Source organism: Mobula hypostoma, chromosome 1, assembly GCF_963921235.1.
Source record: "Mobula hypostoma chromosome 1, sMobHyp1.1, whole genome shotgun sequence".
Lineage (NCBI taxonomy): Eukaryota > Metazoa > Chordata > Chondrichthyes > Myliobatiformes > Myliobatidae > Mobula > Mobula hypostoma.
The window spans coordinates 50,368,436-50,392,833 of record NC_086097.1 but is presented as its reverse complement, the minus strand read 5'-3'; the positions used below and the strand labels follow the sequence as shown (position 1 = coordinate 50,392,833).

Below are 24,398 nucleotides of genomic sequence, written 5' to 3'. Positions count from 1 at the left end.
TTAACCGGGCAGCCGTTTATTTGGAACAGTGCTTAAAGAATGAAAACTAAATCAAGAAAATGGTTGGGATTCCCTTCATTCATTTGGGCTGCTATGCTGATTGGGGCTGGAGACTGTTGCTGAACGGTTTCTAATTACTGTCAGTTGTACGCACTTGTGTGGTGGTTAGGCTCTATGCTGTGTTTAGAGCAATCAGTTTTTAAATAGCATCAGTTGCATGTGTTTGTGTTCAAAAAGCAGTGGTTTTTGTCACTGATAGTTGGTGAGAAATAAGTAGTAAGACAATTCAGAACTGTTTTCCTCACTGCAGTTTCAAGCATTCAGGCTTGGAGATGCCAGAAATGGCCGTGAGTGCAAAATGAAATGATTTTCACTACTTCACTAAGTTAGAAACTACAAAGAGTTCAAAGATATCAACAATAATCTTGAATGTTACAATGTAAATGAAGCTTTGGAGGATGCAATCATCAAAAGCATTGTATGAAGTCAGTCCATTATCTACATTAGTTATCTGCTGATTTTGTTTATTTGCAATCAAAAGAGCATGACAGTGTAATTTGTCCATCAATAACTATTACAGTTTTATAGTACTATGGTAGTATTGATAGTGTACTGAATTGTTCTGTATTTCATTTCATAAGTTGTTCCTCAGTTAAACCATAGTTTGCCTTTTTAACATCTTTTTTATTTTCCATGAAACTTTGACAAATGAGGCAGCCACTTAATTGGGCCAAAATGTTCTGGTCCCGATGTGTCCCAATTAACCAGAATGCACTGTATTTGGATAGGCAGGACATTATTAGGGGTAATCAACGTGATGTGCCTGTTATACAGCATCTGGTGAACCTGTGATCTCTGTCTCAGAGGCTGACATCAGAATGTCTTTCAAGGGGGTGAACCCTGGCAGGGCAACCTGATGGTGTCCCTTGTAGGTCTCTGAATACCTGTGCCAGCCAACTGGCGGGTGTATTTTCAATCTCATTGTTAGATTCAAAACTTCCCACCTACTTCAAAAGGGAACAATTGTACCAGTGCCCAAGAAGATCAGTATGAGCTGTCTTAATGACGATTGCCCAGTAACACTCACATTTGCAGTGATGAAGTGCTTTGAGAGGTTGGTCATGATTTACAACCAACTCCTGCCTAAGCAAGTACCTGTATCCACTGCAATTTGCCATTCGCCACAATAGGTCCGCAGCAGCTGTGATCTCATTGGCTCTTCACACTGCCTTGGATCACCTGGACGATACTCATACTTGCCTCAGGTTACTGTGTATTGACTACAGTTCAGAGTTTAACGCAATCATTCCCACAGTTCTGATCGAAAAGTTCCAGAACCTGGGCCTCTGTACCTCCCTCTGCAACTGGATCCTTGACTTCCTAACCAGACAACCACAGTCTGTGCGGATTGGAAATAACATCTCCACCTCACTGATCATCAGTACTGATGTACCTTAAGGATGTGTGCTTATCCCACTGCTCTACTCTTTCTACACCCATGACTGTGTGGCCAGGCACAGCTCAAATGCCATCTGTAAATTTGCTGATGTCACAACTATTGCAGGCAGAATTTTGGATGATAAGGCGTACAGAAGTGAGGTAGCTCAGCTGGTTGAGTGGTGTTGAAGCAACAACCTTGCACTCAACTTAAAAAAAAAACAAAAGAATTTTTTTTAGATTATGAGAACACTCAGTCCTCTTTTATTGTCATTTAGAAATGCATACATGCATTAAGAAATGATACAATGTTTCTCCGGAGTGATATCACAGAAAACAAGACAGACCAAAGACTAACACTGACAAAGCCACATAATTATAACATATAGTCACAGCAGTGCAAAGCAATACTGTACCATAATTTGATAAAGAACAGACCATAGGCACAGTAAAAAAAAAAGTTCTCAAAGTTGCGAGTCAATCGACTCCTGAGTCCCCGATAGCAGGCTGCAAAAGGGAGAAACTCCCTGCCATAAACCTCCAGGCACCGTCAACTTGTCGATACCTTGGAAGCAGCCAACCACAGCCGACACTGAGTCCATCCGTTCGAAAACTCCAAGCTTCAGAGCAGCCTCTCCGATACAGCCTCCCGAGCGCCTTCGACCTCCCCGGCCGCTGAAACACACAAAGCCGAGGATTTTGGGGCCTTCAGCTCCGGAGATTCTGGTTACCACACAGTAGCAGCCACAGTAAAGCAGTCATTTCAGAAGTTTTCCAGATATTCCGCTGTGCTCTCACGTCTGTCTCCATCAAATCAGGATTATGCACGGTCCCCTACTTGACAAGTAACAGATATTCATCACCGAAGTGGCCGCGCATGCTGTCGTCGCGCCGCCATCTTCTCCCCCCTCCCGGGAGGATTGATTGTAGACTTCAGAAAGGGTTAGATAAGGAAACACACCAGTCCTCATCGAGGGATCTGAAGTGGAAAGAGTGAGCAGTTTCAAGTTCCTGGGTGTCAACATGTCTGAGGATCTATCCTGGGCCCAACATATCAATGTAGTTGCAAAGAAGGCTCAACCATTAGGAGTTTGAAGAGAATTGGTATGTCACCAAAGATGCTTGCAAGTTTCTACAGCTGTACTGTGGAGAGCATTCTAACTGGCTGCATCACTGGTATGGGGATGGAGTGTGTGATGGGGTATTGCACAGGATCAAAGTAAGCTGCAGAAAGTTGTGAGCTTAGTCCACTCCACCATGGACACTAGCCTCTCCAGCACCCAGGACATGATGCCTCAAAAAGGTGGCATCTATCATTAAGGACCCCCATCACTCAGGACATGCCCTTTTCTTATTGCTACCATCAGGGAGAAGGTATAGGAGCCTGAAGACACACGCTCAATGTTTCAGGAACAGCTGCTTCCCCTCTGCCATCAGATTTCTGAATGGACATTGAACCCATGAACATTAATACCTTTTTTTTCTTTTTGCACTACTTATTTAAGTTTTTAAAATATATATTGTAATTTACAGTTAATTTAATATGCATGTACTTTATTTTACAGTTTTTATTGTGTATTAAATATACTGCTGCCGCATAACAACAAATTTCATGATATATGCCAGTGATATCAAATCTGATCCCAGTAGGTGATGTCTAATTAATATTATAGCTTTCTGAGGAGGTGACCAAGAAAGTGTGAGCTGTTGCACTTTGCAAGGACAAACCAGGGTAGGACTTGTGCAGAGAACAGTAATGCACTGAGAAGTGGGGTAGAACAGAGGGATTGGGAATACAGATCCATAATTCATTAAAAGTGGCATCACATATAGATAGGCTCATTGAAAGAGTTTTTGGCACATTAACTTTCAAAAATCAAAGCAGTGAGTCCTTAATACTCTGATTTATGAAGACAAAAGTTTTGATGAAATGGTATAAGACTGAGACCAAAACTGTGTGCAGTTCTGGTCACCTACGTACAGGAAAGGCATTAATAAGATTGAAAGAGTACAGAGAAAATTTACAAGGTTGGTGTTACAGAGAAATGTTGAACAAGCTAGAATGTTGTTCCCTGGTGTGTAGGAGAATGAGGGCAGTTTTGATGGGGGTATTTAAAAAAATTAAGGGACATAGATAGTGTGCTGATATCACGTGTCACGTGTGAGAACATGATTGGACAGAGTTCGGAGCATGCGCAGAAATGACAGAATGATTTAGAAAGCATGGCTGTATGTTAAATGTGGTTGCTGTTTGATGTTGTAAGTAAAAGTTCTAGTTTTAATTCTTCCAGAATATGGTTTGTTCTTGGTAACCCACGAAAGGACACAACATGGTGTCAGAAGTCGATCTGGAAGAATAATTTGTCTCGCTAACACGGGAGAAGCGAAGACAATAGAGAAAATAAGCACAAACTTTTTCGTTGTTTGCTAACAACTTTAAAAATGGAAGTTTTGCAACCCCCATCAATGCTTCAGCTGACTGGAAACGTAGCTGAAAACTGGAAAAGATTTAAGCAGCGTTTTGAAATTTATGTATCGACGATAGGAGCAGAAAATAAAATGGAAAAGACGAAAGCAGCGATCCTACTCCACATAATAGGGGATGACGCAGTTGGGGTATATAACCATTTTACTTTTGAAAATGGAGATAATTTGAATCTAACAGAGATAATCGACAAATTTGAAGCATTTTGTATACAGAAGTGCAATGTGACATATGAACGGTACATTTTTTTCAAATGTCGGCAGAGACCTGGTCAAATGATTGATCAATTTATTACGGAGTCGAGAAACCACAGTAAAAGATGCGAGTTTACAGACTCTTTCATTAAAGACAGAATTAATTGCAGCATTCTGGATAATGGTCTGAGAGAAAGACTGGTAGAACAAGATTTGAATTTGGAAAAAGCTGTTGCACTCTGCAAAGCTTCTGAGACCGTGACGTCACAGGCTAAAGAGCTTTCTATTGAGAACTGCAACGTACACGCTGTGCGTGAACATATTAGAAAAAGTAATAAAACGGCAACGAAACTGACAGAGAACAAGACGTTATCTGCAGGAAAAAAAACTTTGTGATCTCTGTGGGCGGGAGCACCAACATAAAAAGTGTCCAGTGTATCAGAAAATGTGCAAAAACTGTGGTAAGAGTAATCATTTTTTACGCTGTTGCAGAAGTAGAAAGGAAATAAAACATGTAAATGCAGTGCTTGAAAATGAATGTGAGGAGTTTTATATACATGTGCTTTGTGAAAACAAACAAAGTAAGGATGACTGGACTATTCCATTGCAAGTGAACCAAAACAATATTCTGGAGCACAGGTAAATGTTCTTGCAGAATCTGAGCTTAATGCATTAAAGCCAAGACCAAAGTTACATCAGACAAATATAAAAGTGACTGGGTATTCAGGTGCAGACCTTCCAGTTAAAGGAACATGTGTGGCAAAAGTATCACACAAAAATATTGAGCATATACTTTCATTTGTGGTAGTGCCAAAATATGTACAGTCAATATTGGGTTTATCTGCCTGTGGGAGACTGAATTTGGTGAAAAGATTCTTAGTCCTGGACAGTGACACAGAGTCAGAATACAGTGACTTGATGAAAGAGTATGAAGTCATACAGAGACCAAACTTGCCGGTACAGTACAATACGGATCTGAAGCCAAAGAGTGACAAGAATCAGGATCCAATTGAAGAAGTGAAAGAACAAGTGAAGGAATTGAGAAGTTTTATTGAAATGATGAAGTCTCAGCATAATAAAGGGATTACACAGTTAATGAATGAATTGCAATTTCTTCTCAAAGACCTCAAGAAAGAGCCAACTTCAGAGTGTCAGTTAACTGATGCAGACCAGACAACACATGAAAATGACAATGAAACACAAGAACTGTGTGAACCACTTAGAAGATATACTCATGTATATCAGCCCCCAGAGAGACTGATAGAGACATGTTAAATTATGCATTTGTTTTGGTTAATGTTGCTAATTGTTTTTCTTTTTAAGGAAAGGAAGATGTGATGTCACGTGTAAAAAGGTGATTGGACAGAGTTCGGAGTATGCGCAGAAATGACAGAATGATCTAGAAAGCATGGCTGTATGTTAAACATGGTAGCTGTTTGCTGTTGTAAATAAAAGTTCTGGTTTTAATCCTTCCAGAATATGGTTTGTTCTTAGTAACCCACGGTATGTCTAAAGAACACAACAGATAGGGTAAGTGTTAGTAGGATTTTTCCACTGTTTGGGTGAGACTAGAACTAGAGGTCATAGGTTGCAGGTGAAAGGTGAAATATTTAAGGGAAACCTGAGGTGGAATTTCTTCACTTAGAGAGTAGTGCAAGTGTGGAACAAGCTGCCAAGAAAAGTGGTGAATGCAGGTTTGATTGGAACATTTAAGAGAAGTTTGAATAGGTACATGGACTGAAGGGGTATGGAGGGCTGTGGGCCAGGTGTGGGTTGATATGACTTGGCAGAGTAACAGTTCAGCATGGTCTAGATCGGCTAACAGGCCTATTTCTGTGCTCTAGTGCTCTATGGCTCTAAAATAGTTCCTTTGGCTCAAGTTGTCCATGCAACAGTGCCTTTCCAAACTAATCCCATTTGTCTGTATTTGACTCACATCCTTCAATCTTTCTCATCTGTGGACCTGTAAATATCTTTTGAACATTTGTAGAAAAGCCAATACAATGACAGTTTATCTGGCAGCTCGTTCCACTGTCACCAAGCTATATGTGGAGAAGTTTACCCCTTGGTTCCCCTTTAAATCTAACTCCTCTCACCCTAAAATTATCAAGTTTTAGATTTCCCTATTTTGGAGGAAGAAAAAGAGTGCAACCATCCATGTTATTTATGCCCCTCATGATTTTATAAACTTCCTGAAGTGCACTCCACAGAGTCCTTCACTTCAGGGCAAACAATTCCAGCCTTTCCGATCTAGTCTTAATCTCAATCCTGGCAATCCTAGTAACATCTCTGTAAATATTCTCAGTAATCGCTCTAGTTTAATTACATAATTCCACTGGTATTGCATACAATTTTGCCTCGTTATCTGATGCAGAATATATGTATACGCGCTGTAGTGGGAGTGTAATGAAGAGTCTGAAGGGTGGTTCCTGTTTAGTTATTCTAGGCCTTTATTTTCTAGAGTTCAGAAGAGTGAGAGGCAACTTTATTGAGACATTTTAAATCAATGGAAACCTCAACTGGGTGATTGCTGGGAGTTTGCAGAAGGCCAGAAACAGAGGAAAGCAAATCTTGCAGAAGGAAAAAGACCAGAGGGAGTTGGAGATGAAAGGGAAGAGGTTGTAGAATTTGTAAATGAGAATGAAAATTTTAGATTGGTAACTAAATGCTGCAGTAAAGCCACCAAAGAGAGGTGATTGCCCCTTTTATTTTTAAAGTGAGTTTGGATACATTAGTTATTGTATGTAGTTTATTGAAAACATAAAGGTTAGAATTGGGTTTATTATCAATGTTATATAACATGAGATTAGTTTGTCTTGCAGAAGCAGTAAAATGTAAAGACAAAATTATTGTAAGTTACAAAATAATGTAAAGAGAAAGAATAATGAGGTAATGTTCATGGACCATTCATAAATCTGACAATGGAGGGGAAAAGCTGCTTCTAAATGATTGAGTGTGGGTCTTCAGGTTCTCGTAGCTCCTCCCTAATAGTGGTGATCGGAGGGAATGTCCTGCATGCTGAGGGTCCTTACTATTGGACACAGACCTCTTGAGGCACCACCTCTGGATGATGTCCTTGGTGATGGAGCCGGCTGTGCCGAGTCTGAGCATCAGAGCCTCCATACTGAGTGTGATGCAGCAATCAGAATGCTCTCCGCTGTACATTTGTAGAAATTTACCAGACCTCCTCAGACTCCTAATGAAGTAGAGCAGCTGGCATGCCTTGTTTGTGATTGCCTCTATGCGTTGGGACGGGGACAGATCCTCAGAGATGTTGCCACCCAGGGACTTGAAGAGCCTCATGTTTTCACTGCTGACCCCTCTATGATGACTGGTGCATGGTCTCCCAACTCTTCCCCCCCCCCCCGCCTTCCTGAAACCCATAAAAATTCTTTGATTCTGCTGACACTGTGAAATTGTTTTTGCAACACCGCTCAACCAGCTGATGTTCAATCAGGTTAAGGTCAGGACTTTGACTGGGCCACTCAAAGACTTCAGTTTTCTTCATTAGAAGCCACTCTGCACTCTGCACTCTGGCAGTGTGTCTTGGGTAGTTGTCCTGCTGAAAGACAAACTTCTTCCCAATTTAAGCTTTCTGGCAGAGGCTAGCAGGTTTTATATCCAGGATCTTTGTATTTAACAGTATTCATCTTCCCATCAATCCTAACCAGATTTCCATCCCCGCTGCGAAAAAGCATTCACATAGCATGATGCTACCTCCATTGTACTTTACAGTAGGGATAGGGTTTTACCTGACTGATGCATAGTATTAGATTTACACCACATGCATTACTTACTGTTGAGGCCAAAAAGTTCCACTTCAGTCTCATCTGACTGCAAGACCTTCTTCCACATCTTTATAGTATCTTCTAAGTGAAGCTTTGCAAAGTCTTTATGTGCAAGCATATGCTTTTTCTTAGCCAGGGCTTTCTTGCCAATCTTCCATAAATACCCATTTTGTGCAAGGCTTTGGAGATTGCAGAGCCATAAACTTCGTCTCCAGTTGTAGCCACTGACTTTTGCTCACTCAGTGTCAAAGAGGCTTCTCTTACAAGTGTTATTCTTTGGTGACTAAGTTTAGAGGGGTGGTGTAACCTAGACAGTGTGGCCGTGGTTTCAAGTTTTTTCCACTCACAACGGACTACATTGTGCTTCGAGGTATGCTCAGTGCATTTGAGATGGTCTTGTGCCCTTCCCCAGATTTGTGCTTCTCTATTATTGTTTCCCTGACTTATCTTGAACACTCTTCTGTCTTTATTTTAGTTTGGTCTGTTGAAAATCTACTATACTGTTGAACCCTACAGAGAGGGGGTATTTATTCTTATGAATTCATTGAAAACAGGTGATCTTCCAATTTTCTACACTAATAATTTGGGTGAGTTGGTAAGGTAATATACAGTACTGTACCTGAATAAAATTAATGTAGTAATTACTGAGGGGAAGAATACTTTTTTCTAGCCTCACAATTTTGGTTTTTAATTTTTAATAAATTGTTGACAGGTTTTGGAATTTTTCTTTTGATTTGACATGATGCACAAAGTGTAGGTTAGCTCAAAAATCCTACTTCAATATTTTAAATTTAGAAAATGAGAGTAAAATGTTAAAATAGTTGTGGGGGCTGAGTATTTTTTTTTCAAGGCTCTGTATGAACACTGAAGATTCTTTCATCTGAAGTGAAATTCCCAACACTTGCACCATTAATCCTTTTGTGAAAGGTATCCCCATAGGTCTATGAGGATGTACTGTAGACACTTAGAGAACAAATAATAAAACTGATAGAGTGGATCAGTTAAACGTGAATGAACATGTTCAGAGGGGTGACACTAATATGAAGAGGTTTAAAACCCAACAGTAAATGGCCGGGGTGGGGGGGGGCGGGTGGGGTGAAATTGAAAACAAAACTAGGACATCAGATTGGATTAGGTAGATGTTAGGAAGATGAATGAGCTAACTGAAGTAAAGTAAAAGGAAAAGTAATATGGAACCAAGATAGCATTACTTTACTTTAAAAGAGATCGCAGAGATGCAGAACAAATGTATTAGATTTAGAAAGCAATTTTAGAGTCCCTTAGAAATAAGAATTGAAGATGTGGATTTTAAGGACTATAAGAATAATAAAGCATGTTAAGGAATTTGAAAAATAAAACATTAAGATATGGCTAAGAAAGCTAAAGAAATATTTTTAAAAAATGAACATCATCCAAAATAACATTATTTTGTTGGAAGGGAATGGCTGTAAAGTGGGATCTTTCAGAGGAAGGATTTTCTCCCCAAAAATATACTTTGTAAAACATGCAAATATTTATACAGTTGTATGTCAAGGTTTGCAGTACATTTATTATTTTATTGGCTGACAAGATTTGTGATATATTAGCACAAACATTTTCCTTTCACATGAAATGTATGGGTCTGAGAGGTTTTCTGGGACTTCACTGTGGAATGGTGGATCTCATCTTATTGAAATGGCTGCACCAAGTTTCAGTGTAGATCTTTCCACACAGTCTGGGTCGAAAGCTGTATACATGCATCTATTGATGCTTCTGGACACATCTTCAGTGATGTTCCTGGAATCATCGGGTGTTTCGGGTCTTTCAACATCATACAACCTCCTCCAGGTGACCCAGCCGGGGCTGATCAGACCCCAGCTTGTGTCCAGATGGCTAGCTACTTATGACTCCATGGCTCCCCTCTTTTGAGCCACAGCCATCTTGAGGCCCTCTCTGCCGCATCAGTGGTACTGCGGATGGCTCTCCTCTTCCTCTCTCCCTCGATGCCCAAAATGCTGAAGGCTCTAACTAAAGAATGGGCTACAAATCCCCTACAACCAACCTCCACTGGGAGACACCTCGCTCTCCATCCAGCCTGCTGACAGTTGCTGTGTTATGGCGTGCAGCTTCCTATCAAATTCCTTCGCCGTTGCCTCCAGAATTTGGTTAACATCATCATCAAACTGCTTCCACAGTGAAGTCATGTTAGCTGCAGGCCATTTGATCCGCCTCCTGTTAGACTTCATGTTCGAGGATTAGTTTGCAACACTTGGAGGTTCCGGGCACTATGGGGTGGCTCCGGGCCTGGCCCCTCCTTCATCTCACCAGGTTGAACACCTGCGCGTTGTGCTGCTCCTGCTCCCATCCTCGCTTGGTGGATCTTCAAGCCGCGATCGTTCTTGCAGATTTTGCCACATGCACACTGCTTCCTCATTGTTGTTTGTTCATTGCCTGGGTCTGATGTCGTTGTGTCCATCCGACTGGGGTGCTCATCCTCCCCCACCCCTCTCGGGCACCCCTGTGGGTATCTTTTCCTTAGATTCTTTGCATAGCTCTTGCAATAGGAGACCAGTAAGTTCTGATCAGACCTGAGGGCATCTTGTACTTGATAATCCTTCTGCAAGGCCTGGGTGTTTTCCTCAGTACGAGTCCCTGGAAACAGCCCATAGGGTTGTTGTTGTGCACCTCCAGAAAGACCCTTCTTGGCAAACACACTTTTAACAGGTAGATAGGTGAAGCTCATTGCAGCCACGTCAAAGTCTGGTTTTGGAAATGCTGCAAGTCTGGCAGTTCATGAAGGCTCCAGCACAAGGGCCCTACTCATTACCAGCAAAGCCCAGTCCTCCCTACACATGGGTGATCGTACCCTTGAGTCATGCAAAGAGGTAAAAATTTCTCCTGCTGAGTGTGACCCACCAGGCTAGAATAAGCTTGGCTTAATTGGCAAAGACCGTGGACCAAATCTTTTGACAATAAACAGTGAAGTGCATTGCCAAATTTTGATGTCTTTCTGCATTTCTTTTTGATGATAATGTCAACTAGGATGGATTCTGATGTGCTGCCAAGTGGATGAATGATGCTCTGCACTTCCCACAGCTCTGGACTGACCTAGTACTTCAGATACTGAGCCACCACTTCTGGAAATTGTACTTGTCATGAGCAGGTGAGCTATGTCAGACTGCCCAATTTTAAGGGGTAGTCCAGACCATCCTGTTTGTTGTCACCTGAAACCTCCCAAATAGCAGACAAGAAATTCAAACCATATAGCCTGGTGTTTAGGATTTGCAGTTCTGTAATATTTGAGGCTGTCAGGATTTTGCTGAGCTATCTTCTTCCTTTAACGTTAATGATCAGGAGTCTCTGAGTGAAATTTTGGGTAGAAGAACTGAAAGCAGGAAAAAGCCACATCCCGTTGCAAGGAATGGGTTCCAGATTGGATGAAGATCTTGGAGGATGAATGGAAACTACTCAGAAAACTAGGTTTCTGACTTTTAACTTGGAGCACCTTCTCAATATCCGCCAATGTCAACTGCACCATGATTTTGCAGGCTTTCCTGGAGATGTCACACTTCCCACTGCCTCATTTTGCTCTGTGTACACCTTTTTGTTGATTATGAACCTCACACATACTTTATGCTTTTGGGAATGGTGGTGGGGCACTACAGGCTCTCCAACCTGCATAATGTCTTTTTTAAATTCTATGTTGCTTTGTGGGATCATTAGTTTCATGTTCAGCTTCTTGAACCCTAGCCAGTCTTCTGCTCTTCCTGAGGGTGACAAGCAGGCAATAGGAAATGATCATCAGTAAAGGATCCCTGAGGAAGGAGTATTCTCACCATGCAGATTATTAGAAATTGAAGCAGATATTTATGAAAAACTTTCTCAACAGAGCATTTATTACACAGTAGATGATCAAGTCATTTTCATAGAAAGTTAAGCAACTATTCAATGCATCACTGGAATTGATAATGAAACGGGATTGGAAGTTAGGTAGTTGAAGGGATATGGGATGAGAACAGGCATCTTGGGTTAGGATTAGTTTTGCTAAGTATTATAAATAAGAACAGGTAGGACCATACTTAGAATTGTGATTTTGTGTATACCTTTTCTAAGAAAGCATGAACAAAGTAATGCTTATGTAAATAACTTAGTGGCACTTGTGCTACCAGAAAACAAATTAAACTACAGTGCTGAGTTCTATAAAGTGTGTGGTTGAGTCATAATTTTTTCTACTACAAAAGAATTTGAAACTGGTGACTAACATGGTGATATTTGCAGTTGAGTCATAATAGGCAGCTGTTTCACCTACTGATTATGTACAGCAATGTCTTTCAGCTCATGGCTATCCTTTAATGGTGAAATAGTCCTAATGAGGAAGGTGCCTGGTGATTGGTCTGGTGTGAAGTGCAGCCCACTCAATCTTTCTATATGGCTGTTGTCATCAGCCATCTCTTATTTGTCTCCTGCCATTGGTTCACTTCTTTGTCAGACTGCAGCTAGTGAGAAGCAACTCGTGTTCCTGTCTTGTGTGTAATGTGTGGGAGTCAGACTGCTAAACGCCTACTCCTTGCTTCTACTGAGTCACGACTAACAACTTTTCATGCTCAGTAACTGAACTAAACTAGCAAAATGTTAATAAAGTTGTTGTAATTAATGCACAACAGGAAACCTTGATGCTGAATTTTAATTTTTCTTTAAAAAAGCTGGAGAAATTTTTATCTTAAAATTTGCCAGTCAAAGCCACTAACAATATATTTTTTAAGAGTACTGCAGATATACTAAATTTAGGGGGTAAATAATAATTGGAAGTAGATTATACATATCTTTGTGGATAATTTTTATTGAATGTAACTATGCTCAGTGATTTGAACAACATTCTAAATTGATCATTTTTAAAAGGCTAAATTTATCTTTGGGTACCATTCAAAGACTCCCAACTGAGCTCTGTAGTTTATGTGATAAGTCTGCATGTGGAAATTCAAATTTGCAACATTGATGCAGCTTTCCTGATAGTTTGGAAAAATTTGTCAGCAATAATGATCAATGAATACAAGGTTCTTTACTGAATTATTAGGACAGTGATTTCTGTTTTCTGCTTTAAAAGGTTTTTTAAAAAAAGTATTCGGATTTTCTATTCCTGATCACTTTTTGTGTGACCGTCTTTTCTAGTAAAAGTGCATGTGTGTTCTCAGTGAGGATGGGATCAGCTTTCCGGAGTCCTAGAAAATTACAGCACAGAACCAAGCCTTTAGCCTAACTTGTAAAACCCAACCAAAATGTCATCTAAGCTAACCCCTTTACCTGTGTTTAGCCCATATCTCTCTAAGCCTTCCTATCCATGTGTCTGTCCAAGTGTCTTTTAAATGTTACTGTACCTGCCTCAACCACTTCCTCCAGCAGCTCATTCCAAACTGGCATCAGCCTCTGCTTGAAGCAGTTGCCCCCTTGGGTTCTTTTAAATCTTCCTTCTCTCGCCTTAAACCTATGCCCGCTTGGCTTTGATTCCCTTTCCCTGGGAGAAAGTGAGCACGCATTCACCCTATGCCATCATGGTTTTATGTACCTCTGTGAGGTGACAGGAAGGGTAAAGTAGTTAAAGAGCCAGGACAGAGTACCCCTGTGGCTATCCCACTCAACAACAACTGTATCACTTTGGATACTGTCAGAGAGAGAATAACCTAACAGAGGAAAGTTACAGTGGTCGGGTCTCTGGCAAGGAGTCTGCCTCTGTGACTCAGAGGGAAGTGGGGAGATGAGGCACACTATGGCGATAGGGGATTTGTTAGTCAGGGGAATGGACAGCAGGCTCTGGGCGAGAATGAGATTCCTGGGTGCAAGGGTCCAGGATATCTCAAACTGAGTCCATAGCATTCTTAAGTGGGAGGGTGAACAGCCAGAAGTCATGGTCCATGTAGGTACTAATGACATTGGTTGGATGAGTGACGAGGTTCTGCAGAGGGAATTCAGGGAGTTAGGTGCTACGTTAAAGGGCAGGACCTCCAGTGTTGTGTTTTCAGGATTGCTACCCATGCCACGTTTAGTGAGGCTAGAACTAGGAAGATTGTACAGTTTGTACATGGCTAAGGAGTTGGTTTAGGAGAGAGGGCATAAGATTTTTGGATCATTGGGCATCTTCAGGGAAGGTGGGATCTGTACAGAAGGGATGGTTTGCACCCAAACTGGAGGGGGACTAATTTTCTACCGGAAAGTCTTGTTAATGGTGGGGTTTAAACTAGAGTTGCAGGGGGATGGGAACCAGAATGCCAGAACAGATAGTGGAGAGGTTGTGGAGGCAGATCTTGGTAAGATCTCAGACAAAGTTAGGAATCAAAAGGTTGAGCATGGTGCGACTAATGTCCTGAGCTATGCATATTTCAATGCAAGAAGTAGCATAGGAAAAGCAGATAATAGTGTTGAAGATGAAGTAGCTGTACAAAAAGAGGCAATGTGTAGTTAGGAGAGGCTGTTGATAGGGCAAAACTGTAGCCAACAGGATGAGTTGTAACGTAAAACGCAGACAAAATCGAAAAGGATGAATACAGGACTGAAGGTGTTGAATCTGAATGTGCACTGTGTACGGAATAAGGTAGATGAACTTGCAGCACGGTTGCATATTGGCAGGTATGATGTTATAGGCATCACTGAATCATGGCTGAAGGATAATATCTGGGAGCTTAATGTCCAAGGATACACATTGTATTGAAAGGATAGGCAGAAAAGCGGGGGGGGGGGCATTGCTCTGTTGGTTAAAAAACGAAATAAAATCATTAGAGGTGGCACAGGGTCAGAAGATGTTGAATCACTGTGGACAAAGCTAAGGAAATGCAAGGGTAAAAAGACCCTAATGGGAGTTTTATACAGGTCCCCAAACAGTAGTAAGGATGTGGCCAAATTACAATGGGAGATAGAAAATGGATGCCAAAAGGACAGTGTTACAGTAGTTACGGGGGACTTCAGTATGCAGGTAGATTGGGGAAAATCAGGATGGTGCTGGATTACAGGAAGGGGAATTTCTAGAGTGCCTATGAGATGGCTTTTTAGAGCCGCTAGTGGTTGAGCCCACTAGAGGATCCACTATTCTGGAATGGGTGTTGTGCAATGAACCAGAATTGATGAGAGAACTTCAGGTCAAAGAACCCTTGGGGGCAAGTGATCATAAATGATAAAATTCACCCTGAAATTTGAGAAGGAGAAGCTAATGTCAGATGTATCAGTATTACAGTGGACTAAAGGGAAGGACAGAGGTATGAGAGAGAAGTTGGTCAGAACTGATTGGAAAAGAACACTGGCAGGGATGGCAGCAGAGCAGCAAAGGCTGGAATTTCTGGAAGCAATTTGAATGCACAGGATATATACATCCCAAAGAGGAAGAAGTATTCTAAAGGCAAGATGACACAACCATGACTAACGAAGTCAAAGCCAACATAAAAGCCAAAGAGAGAGTATATAATAGAGCAAATAGTGGGAAGCTTTTAAAAACCAACAGAAGGCAACTAAAAAAAGTCATTATGAAGGTAAAGATAGAATACAAAAGTAAGCTAGCCAATAATATTAAAGAGGATACCAAACGTTTCTTCAGATACATAAAGTGTAAAAGAGGTGAGAATGGATATCAGACCGCTGGAAAATGATGCTGGAGTGGTAGTAATGGGGACAACAAAATAGCAGCTGAACTGAACTGAATAACTACTTTGCATCATTCTTCGCTGTGAAAGACATGAGCAGTATGGTGGAAGTTCCAGGTGTCGGGGGGCATGAAGTGTGTGAAGTTACCATAACTAGAGAGAAGGTTCTTGGGGAACCTGAAAGATCTGAAGGTAGATGTCACCTGAACCAGATGGTGTACACCTCTGAAAGATGTAGCTGAAAAGATCATGGAGGCGTTAGTAATGATCTTGCAAGAATCAATGGATTCTGGAATGGTTCTGGAAGAGTGGAAAGTTGCAAACGTCACTCCACTCTTCAAGGAGGGGGAGAGGCAGAAGAAAGGAAACTATAGGCCAGTTAGTCTGACCTTAGTAGGTGGGAAGATGTTGGAGACAATTATTAAGGATAAAGTCTTGGTACTTGGAGGCAAGTGCTAGGCCGTAGACAGTATGGTTTCCTTAAAGGAAGGTCTTGCCTGACAAATCTGTTGGAATCCTTTGAAAAAATATCAAGCAGAATAGACAAAGGAGAATCAGTTGAAGTTGTGTACTTGGATTTTCAGAAAGCCTTTGACAAGGTGCCATACATGAAGCTGCTTAACAAGCTATGAGCCCTTGGTATTACAGTATAGGAAAGATCCTATCATGGATAAAGCAGTGGCTGATTGGCAGGAGGCAAAGAGTGGGAATAAAGTGAGCCTTTTCTGACTGGCTGCTGATGACTAGTGGTTTTCCACAGAGCTCTGTGTTGGGACTGATTCTTTTTACATTTTATGACAGTGATTTAGATGATGGAATTGATGGCTTTGTTACAAAGTTTGCAGACAATATGAAGATAAGTGGAGGGGCTGGTAGTTTTGAGGAAGTGGGGAGGTGACAGAAAGACTTAGATTAGAAGAATGGGCAAAGAAATAGTTGATGGAATATAGTGTCGGGAAGAGTATGATCATGTGCTTTGGTAGAAGAAATGAAAGGGTTGACTATTTTCTAAATGGAGAGAAAATACAAAAATAACTGAGGTGCAAAGGGACTTGGGAATACATGTGCAGGGTTCCCTAAAGGTTAACTTGCAGGTTGAGTCTGTGGTGAGGAAGGCAAATGCGATATTAGCATTCATTTTGAAAGGAATAGAGTATAAAAGCAAAGATGTAATGTTGAGGCTTTATAAAGCACTGGTGAGGCCTCACTTAGAGTACTGTGAGCAGTTTTGGGCCCCTTATCTTGGAAAGGATGAGCTGGAACTGGAGAGGGTTCAAAGGAGATTCAAGAAAATGATTCTGGGATTGAATAGCTTGTTATATGAAGAGCATTTGATGGCTCTGGGTCTGTATTCACTGGAATTCAGAAGAATGAGGGGTGACCTAATTGAAACCTATCAAATATTGAAAGGCCTTGATAGAGTGGATGTGGAGAGGATGTTTGCTATGGTGGGAGAGTCTTAGACCAGAGGACACAGCCTCAGAATAGAGGGGCGTCCTTTTAGAACAGAGATGAGAAGGAATTTCTTTAGCCAGATGGTGAATTGGTGGAATTCTTTGCCATGGGCAGCTGTGTAGACCTAGTCTTTATGTACATTTAAGGTAGAGGTTGATAGATTCTTGATTGGTCAGGGCATGAAGGGATACGGGATAAAGACAGGGGATTGGGGCTGAGAGGAAAATTGGATCAGTCATGATGAAATGGTGGGGTAGACTTGATGGGCCAAATGGCCTAATTCTGCTCCTGTATCTTATGGGCTTCTAAGATAAAGGTCTATAAGGTTTATCCTGTTTAATAAATTGACTAACTATAGCTTGTTGTAAAATGACACTTGGATATTAATGACCAGAAAAGCAAAAATCTCAGCTGCAAGAGGGAGAATAGGAAACCATGCATTAATTTTTAGATTATCCTTGTTTTACTATGACACCTCTGCACAAATGAAACTCCCTAGCCCATAACTTGATACTCTTTACTATTCAAGTTGGTAAAGTCAGTCTGGTGTTTTACACTTCTTCTATATGTAACTGAAAAACTGAGATGCCATTAGAAACATCTAATTTGAAGAGTTGTTCTTTTACATTGTTCGGTATTAAACAAATTTTGTTAATTAACTATTTGCGTGTAACTGGGTATTAAAAGCAACTAAACTCGAAAACATCAGTTGCTACTTGGTACTCGCCGATTCTAGCGGTCTCTGCCTCAAACTCTGACCAGACATGTATTTTCTAAGTAGTTGGAAATTTTATATGGATCAAGTAATTTTCCATCTTCAGAACTTTTTAATATTGCAAATTAAAAGTTTTAATCTTACTGTTTTGAGCAGTCATTGCATATTGTCAGCTGCATACTGATGTGGTATAATAACTTTAAATGAAGAATAAAAAGTAATGATGTAGGATTATTAGTAGGATTATTAGATTATTAGTTATCTGCCAAGTTATTAGTTGTGGGGAATTAAGACCAAGTTTTTCAGTACAGTATGTTAGACGCTTGTGAAAAATTTGACAAAGCAGATAGCATAATTTGAGTATATCTTTACAATAAAATAGCAATTTGAATTTGTGTAGTATTTTAATGTAAAACATATCCAAGGTTCTTCAGGGACTAGTTATTAACTGTGTGCTTATTAACAACAAGGTTTGATACCAAAGTATATAATGGGATATTTGTGTAGAAGACCGAAACCTCAGGCAAATATCTTGAAAGGACAAAGCACTATGCCTTTGAAGTTAGAAGTATATTTGACAGTGAAGAGTAACTAAATTCAGAAATGCAGGAGGTTCTGCATGGCTGAGGGATTGGAGCAGGGGGCAGGGATTCAAGTTTTTGGATCATTGGGACCTCTTTTGGCGCAGGTGTGACCTGTACAAAAAGGACGGGTTACACTTAAATCCTAGGGGGACCAATATCCTGGCAGGGAGATTAGCGGGGGCTACTGAGGTGACTTTAAACTAGAATGGTTGGGGGGTGGGAATCAAATTAAAGCGGCTAGGTGTGAGGAGGTTAGTTCACAACAGAGGGATGGGAACCAGTGCAGAGAGACAGAGGGGTGTAAAGTGAGCGTAGAAGCAAAAAGTACAAAGGGGAAAAGTAAAAGTGGCAGGCCGACAAATCCAGGGCAAGCATTAAAAAGGGCTAAGAGAGTTGTAAAAGAGCGCCTGAAGGCTTTATGTGTCAATGCAAGGAGCATTCGTAATAAGGTGGATGAATTGAAAATGCAGATTGTTATTAATGATTATGATATAGTTGGGATCACAGAGACATGGCTCCAGGGTGACCAGGGATGGGAGCTCACCGTTCAGGGATATTCAATATTCAGGAGGGATAGACATGAAGGAAGGGGAGGTGGGGTGGCGTTGCTGGTTAAAAAAGAGATTAACGCAATAGAAAGGAAGGACATAAGCCGGGAAGATGTGGAATCGATATGGGTAGAGCTGCGTAACACTAAGGGGCAGAAGACGCTGGTGGGAGTTGTGTACAGGCCACCTAACAGTAGTAGTGAGGTCGGAGATGGTATTAAACAGGAAATTAGAAATGTGTGCAATAAAGGAACAGCAGTTATAATGGGTGACTTCAATCTACATGTAGACTGGGTGAACCAAATTGGTAAAGGTGCTGAGGAAGAGGATTTCTTGGAATGTATGCGGGATGGTTTTTTGAACCAACATGTCGAGGAACCGACTAGAGAGCAGGCTATTCTGGACTGGGTTTTGAGCAATGAGGAAGGGTTAATTAGCGATCTTGTCGTGAGAGGCCCCTTGGGTAAGAGTGACCATAATATGGTGGAATTCTTCATTAACATGGAGAGTGACGTAGTTAATTCAGAAACAAAGGTTCTGAACTTAAAAGAGGGGTAACTTTGAAGGTATGAGACGTGAATTAGCTAAGATAGACTGGCAAATGACACTTCAAGGATTGACGGTGGATATGCAATGGCAGGCATTTAAAGGTTGCATGGATGAACTACAACAATTGTTCATCCCAGTTTGGCAAAAGAATAAATCAAGGAAGGTAGTGCACCCGTGGCTGACAAGAGAAATTAGGGATAGTATCAATTCCAAAGAAGTAGCATACAAATTAGCCAGAGAAAGTGGCTCACCTGAGGACTGGGAGAAATTCAGAGTTCAGCAGAGGAGGACAAAGGGCTTAATTAGGAAGGGGAAAAAAGATTATGAGAGAAAACTGGCAGAGAACATAAAAACGGACTGTAAAAGCTTTTATAGATATGTAAAAAGGAAAAGACTGATAAAGACAAATGTAGGTCCCCTGCAAACAGAAACAGGTGAATTGATTATGGGGAGCAAGGACATGGCAGACCAATTGAATAATTACTTTGGTTCTGTCTTCACTAAGGAGGACATAAATAATCTTCCAGAAATAGTAAGGGACAGAGGGTCCAGTGAGATGGAGGAACTGAGCGAAATACATGTTAGTAGGGAAGTGGTGTTAGGTAAATTGAAGGGATTGAAGGCAGATAAATCCCCAGGGCCAGATGGTCTGCATCCCAGAGTGCTTAAGGAAGTGGCCCAAGAAATAGTGGATGCATTAGTGATAATTTTTCAAAACTCGTTAGATTCTGGACTAGTTCCTGAGGATTGGAGGGTGGCTAATGTAACCCCACTTTTTAAAAAAGGAGGGAGAGAGAAACCGGGGAATTATAGGCCGGTTAGCCTAACGTCAGTGGTGGGGAAACTGCTAGAGTCAGTTATCAAGGATGTGATAACAGCACATTTGGAAAGCGGTGAAATGATCGGACAAAGTCAGCATGGATTTGTGAAAGGAAAATCATGTCTGACGAATCTCATAGAATTTTTTGAGGATGTAACTAGTAGAGTGGATAGGGGAGAACCAGTGGATGTGGTATATTTGGATTTTCAAAAGGCTTTTGACAAGGTCCCACACAGGAGATTAGTGTGCAAACTTAAAGCACACGGTATTGGGGGTAAGGTATTGGTGTGGGTGGAGAATTGGTTAGCAGACAGGAAGCAAAGAGTGGGAATAAATGGGACCTATTCAGAATGGCAGGCGGTGACTAGTGGGGTACCGCAAGGCTCAGTGCTGGGACCCCAGTTGTTTACAATATATATTAATGACTTGGATGAGGGAATTAAATGCAGCATCTCCAAGTTTGCGGATGACACAAAGCTGGGTGGCAGTGTTAGCAGTGAGGAGGATGCTAAGAGGATGCAGGGTGACTTGGATAGGTTGGGTGAGTGGGCAAACTCATGGCAGATGCAATTTAATGTGGATAAATGTGAAGTTATCCGCTTTGGTGGCAAAAATAGGAAAACAGATTATTATCTGAATGGTGGCCGATTAGGAAAAGGGGAGGTGCAACGAGACCTGGGTGTCATTATACACCAGTCATTGAAAGTGGGCATGCAGGTACAGCAGGCGGTGAAAAAGGCGAACGGTATGCTGGCATTTATAGCGAGAGGATTCGAGTACAGGAGCAGGGAGGTACTACTGCAGTTGTACAAGGCCTTGGTGAGACCACACCTGGAGTATTGTGTGCAGTTTTGGTCCCCTAATCTGAGGAAAGACATCTTTGCCATAGAGGGAGTACAAAGAAGGTTCACCAGATTGATTCCTGGGATGGCAGGTCTTTCATATGAAGAAAGACTGGATGAACTGGGCTTGTACTCATTGGAATTTAGAAGATTGAGGGGGGATCTGATTGAAACGTATAAGATCCTAAAGGGATTGGACAGGCTAGATGCGGGAAGATTGTTCCCGATGTTGGGGAGGTCTAGAACGAGGGGTCACAGTTTGAGGATAGAGGGGAAGCCTTTTAGGACCGAGGTTAGGAAAAACTTCTTCACACAGAGAGTGGTGAATCTGTGGAATTCTCTGCCACAGCAAACTGTTGAGGCCAGTTCATTAGCTATGTTTAAAAGGAAGTTAGATATGGCCCTTGTGGCTACAGGGGTCAGGGGGTATGGAGGGAAGGCTGGGTTCTGAGTTGGATGATCAGCCATGATCATAATAAATGGCGGTGCAGGCTCGAAGGGCCGAATGGCCTACTCCTGCACCTATTTTCTATGTTTCTATGTTTCTATGTTCTGCTGATGCTGGAAATCTTGAGCAACACACAAGAGGGAACTTGGCAAGTCAGGCAGCATCTGTCGAAGAGAATAAACAGTTGATGTTGGTAAGGTGGAATTCGGAGTTTTTTTGTGCAGTCTGGTCACTACTTACAGGAAGGACATCAATTAGCTTTAAATTAGAGTGATGTTGCTGGGGCTTGACTACCTGAGTTATAGGGACATGTTGAATAGGTTAGAACTTTATTCTCTGGAGTGCAGGAGAAGGAGGGAGATCTTACCGGGTATATGCTTTTATGAGGGATAATGATAGGATGATGGGTATAGATGGGTGAATGCAGGTTTTTTTTCTTCCTCAGGTTGGGTGAGACAAGAACTAGAGGCCATAGCCTATAATCTTCCAGTCTTGAGATTTTGGGATGCTTCTTGTCTTCCTTACTGTTAACAATCATGTCATGCTGGTAACATTGAGAGCCAGGGCAACCTGGTCTTCAGCTTCTGTCCAATTTCTGTCTTTCTTTTTTAAACTCAACCGTCTCTCTCCCCTTCTGAGGAACCGCATGCTGTGCTACAGGTAGGTAGTCGTCTCAGGTTCGTTTTAAAACTTACTCAGTACTGTTTTGTAACTCCAGGAATTAAACAAAAGAAAAACACAGAAGCCGGGTTGATGCTCTGCTCTACTTTTTCTTTAGTGAGGCGCTCACACATGATGTGGTGAAGAAATAGCATTGGCCATTCACGTACTTTCACATATAACCCCATAATAAATTATGTAATCAACAAAGAATGCTAAATCAAACTTTATATTTACATATTACTTAAATATTGATTACACTACAAAATGCAGCCCTTTTATTTTCTGAGATTTCCATATATGAAGCCTAAAGTTTTGGTGCACTTTCTTACACATGTTACTATTCATTGCAGTGTGGATGTTTGGAGAAGATAATCTGCCCTAATCTGCCCTGAAATAATTGGGATTTTGCATAATTTATTCTGTGCTAATTATTTTTAAAAGCAGCCTTTTGTGCTTTGTGGTATACTTGTGTTGTTGCTGACACTAGTAACAAGAGTTACAGTTAGACATTCAGACTCCAGCTGTAATAGCTTGTTTGCACAGGGTTCCATCAGGGATTGCCAAGGACATCTATAAGACTCCTTATTTCTGACAATTTTCAATTTTAAATCTGGCCTTCACAGCCATCAGATTTCAGTGAGTATTTTATTCCTACATCTTCTCTGTCATGAAACAAAAGTTTGATAGAAAGGAAGTCATAAAATGGCTTCAGCTGTTCCATGCTGGGAAACTACTTTGCTGCTTCTGCCTGAAGTACTTTACAAAGAAGCAAGGCATGGTCTGATTGGAAATTCAATCACAAACAAGTGAAAATCTGCAGATGTTGGAAATCTAAGCAACACACACAAAATGGTGGGGGATCTCAGCAGGCCAGGCAGCATCTATGGAAAAGTGTGCAGTTGACGTTTTGGGCTGAGACCCTTTGAAGTTCTTCCGAAGGGTCTTGGCCCGAAACATTGACTGTACTCTTTTCCATTGATGCTGCCTGGCCTGCTGAGTTCCTCCAGCATTTTGTGTGTGTTGCATGCTGTGAGAGGAAAAAGACGAGGCACAGCATATTAGTAGCAGTTGGCCCTTTGGAGTTAGAGTTTATTATGATATGTATCAGTACATACATGAACAAGTGTAATGACAATCTTTCTTGCATCATTGTCATAGCACATTATAAGCAACTTTCGCAAGTGTGTTCGATTTGTTTAGTTTTTACAAGAAATAATACAGTTGGAACAAAAGGACATTTTAGTACAAATATTAGAGCAGTCATAATGTTGCTAAACTCTAGAGATTAGGCCTGTGCTGGTTGCTTCAAGAATCAAATGGCTGAAGGGAAGTAACCGTTCTTAAAATCTGGTGGTGTGGAACTTTAGGCTTCTTTACCTCCTGCCTGATATTAGCTGCGGGAAAATGGCATGGCCCAAATGTTGGGAATCTTTGGGTGTTTCTTTCTTAAGGGAGTTCCTCCTGTAGATACTAACAATGGTGGTGAGGGATGTGCCCATGATGTGTTGAGTTAAGCCAATACTCTAGCTTCTTGAATTCCTACAGATTTGAATGACTGTACTAAAACATTTCAATGGTAATTCTATACATTGTTTAGTGTTTGGTGACAAGCAAATGTTCTTAAGCAGACCCTGGGGTGCCTTCCTTGTGGTTGTGTCTATGTGCTGTGCCCAAGACAGGTCATCCAATATATTAATACCCAGGGGGTTTAAAGCTGTTGACTCTCCACTGCCAATTTCCCAATATAGACTGATGCATGTTTGCCGTCCTCCTGCTTCTTGAAGTCAACAATTAATTGTTGCTGTGGTGGCACTACTTGACTGAGTGTACTATCTCGCCCCGGTATGCTGACTCATCACTATTTGTAATTCGTCCACGAATAGTGGTGTAGTCCATGAATTTGTGTATGGGATCTTGAGCTGTATATAGCTACACAGTTGTATGTATAGAGAGTAGTGCAGAGGGCTAAGCACATACCCTTCAGGTGTACCTGTGAGGAGGAGATGTTACCCATCCTCATTGAGCTCTGCTGATGAGGAAGCCTTGAAGCTGGATGATGAATTTGTGTGGAATGATTGTGTTGAATGCCACGTTGGAGTTGATGAACAGCAACCTGTTGTACAAGTTCCTGTTGTTCAGATGGTTCAGAACAGAGTGAAGAGCCAGAGAAATGGCATCTGCTGTTCACCAGTTGTGGTGGTATGCAGATCTTGAAGTGGGTCCAAGTTATCCAAGTATGCTCTTTTTCTTGATAAGATTATGGATG

General features: G+C 41.3%; 1 protein-coding gene across 2 annotated transcripts in view; it reads left to right on the top strand.

The window, feature by feature from the left end:
• LOC134346764 (SERTA domain-containing protein 2-like) overlaps positions 1-24,398 on the top strand; it is a 49,420-nt gene that overhangs the window by 6,019 nt on the left and 19,003 nt on the right. The window contains exon 2 of one of the 2 annotated variants that reach the window (XM_063048379.1): positions 10,926-11,046. The exons of the other annotated variant lie outside the window; for it this stretch is intronic. Within the exon in view, the coding sequence (XP_062904449.1) occupies positions 11,039-11,046 (8 nt within the window). The 5' untranslated portion in view covers positions 10,926-11,038. The remainder of the gene's footprint in view (positions 1-10,925; positions 11,047-24,398) is intronic. 2 annotated transcript variants of the gene reach the window in all.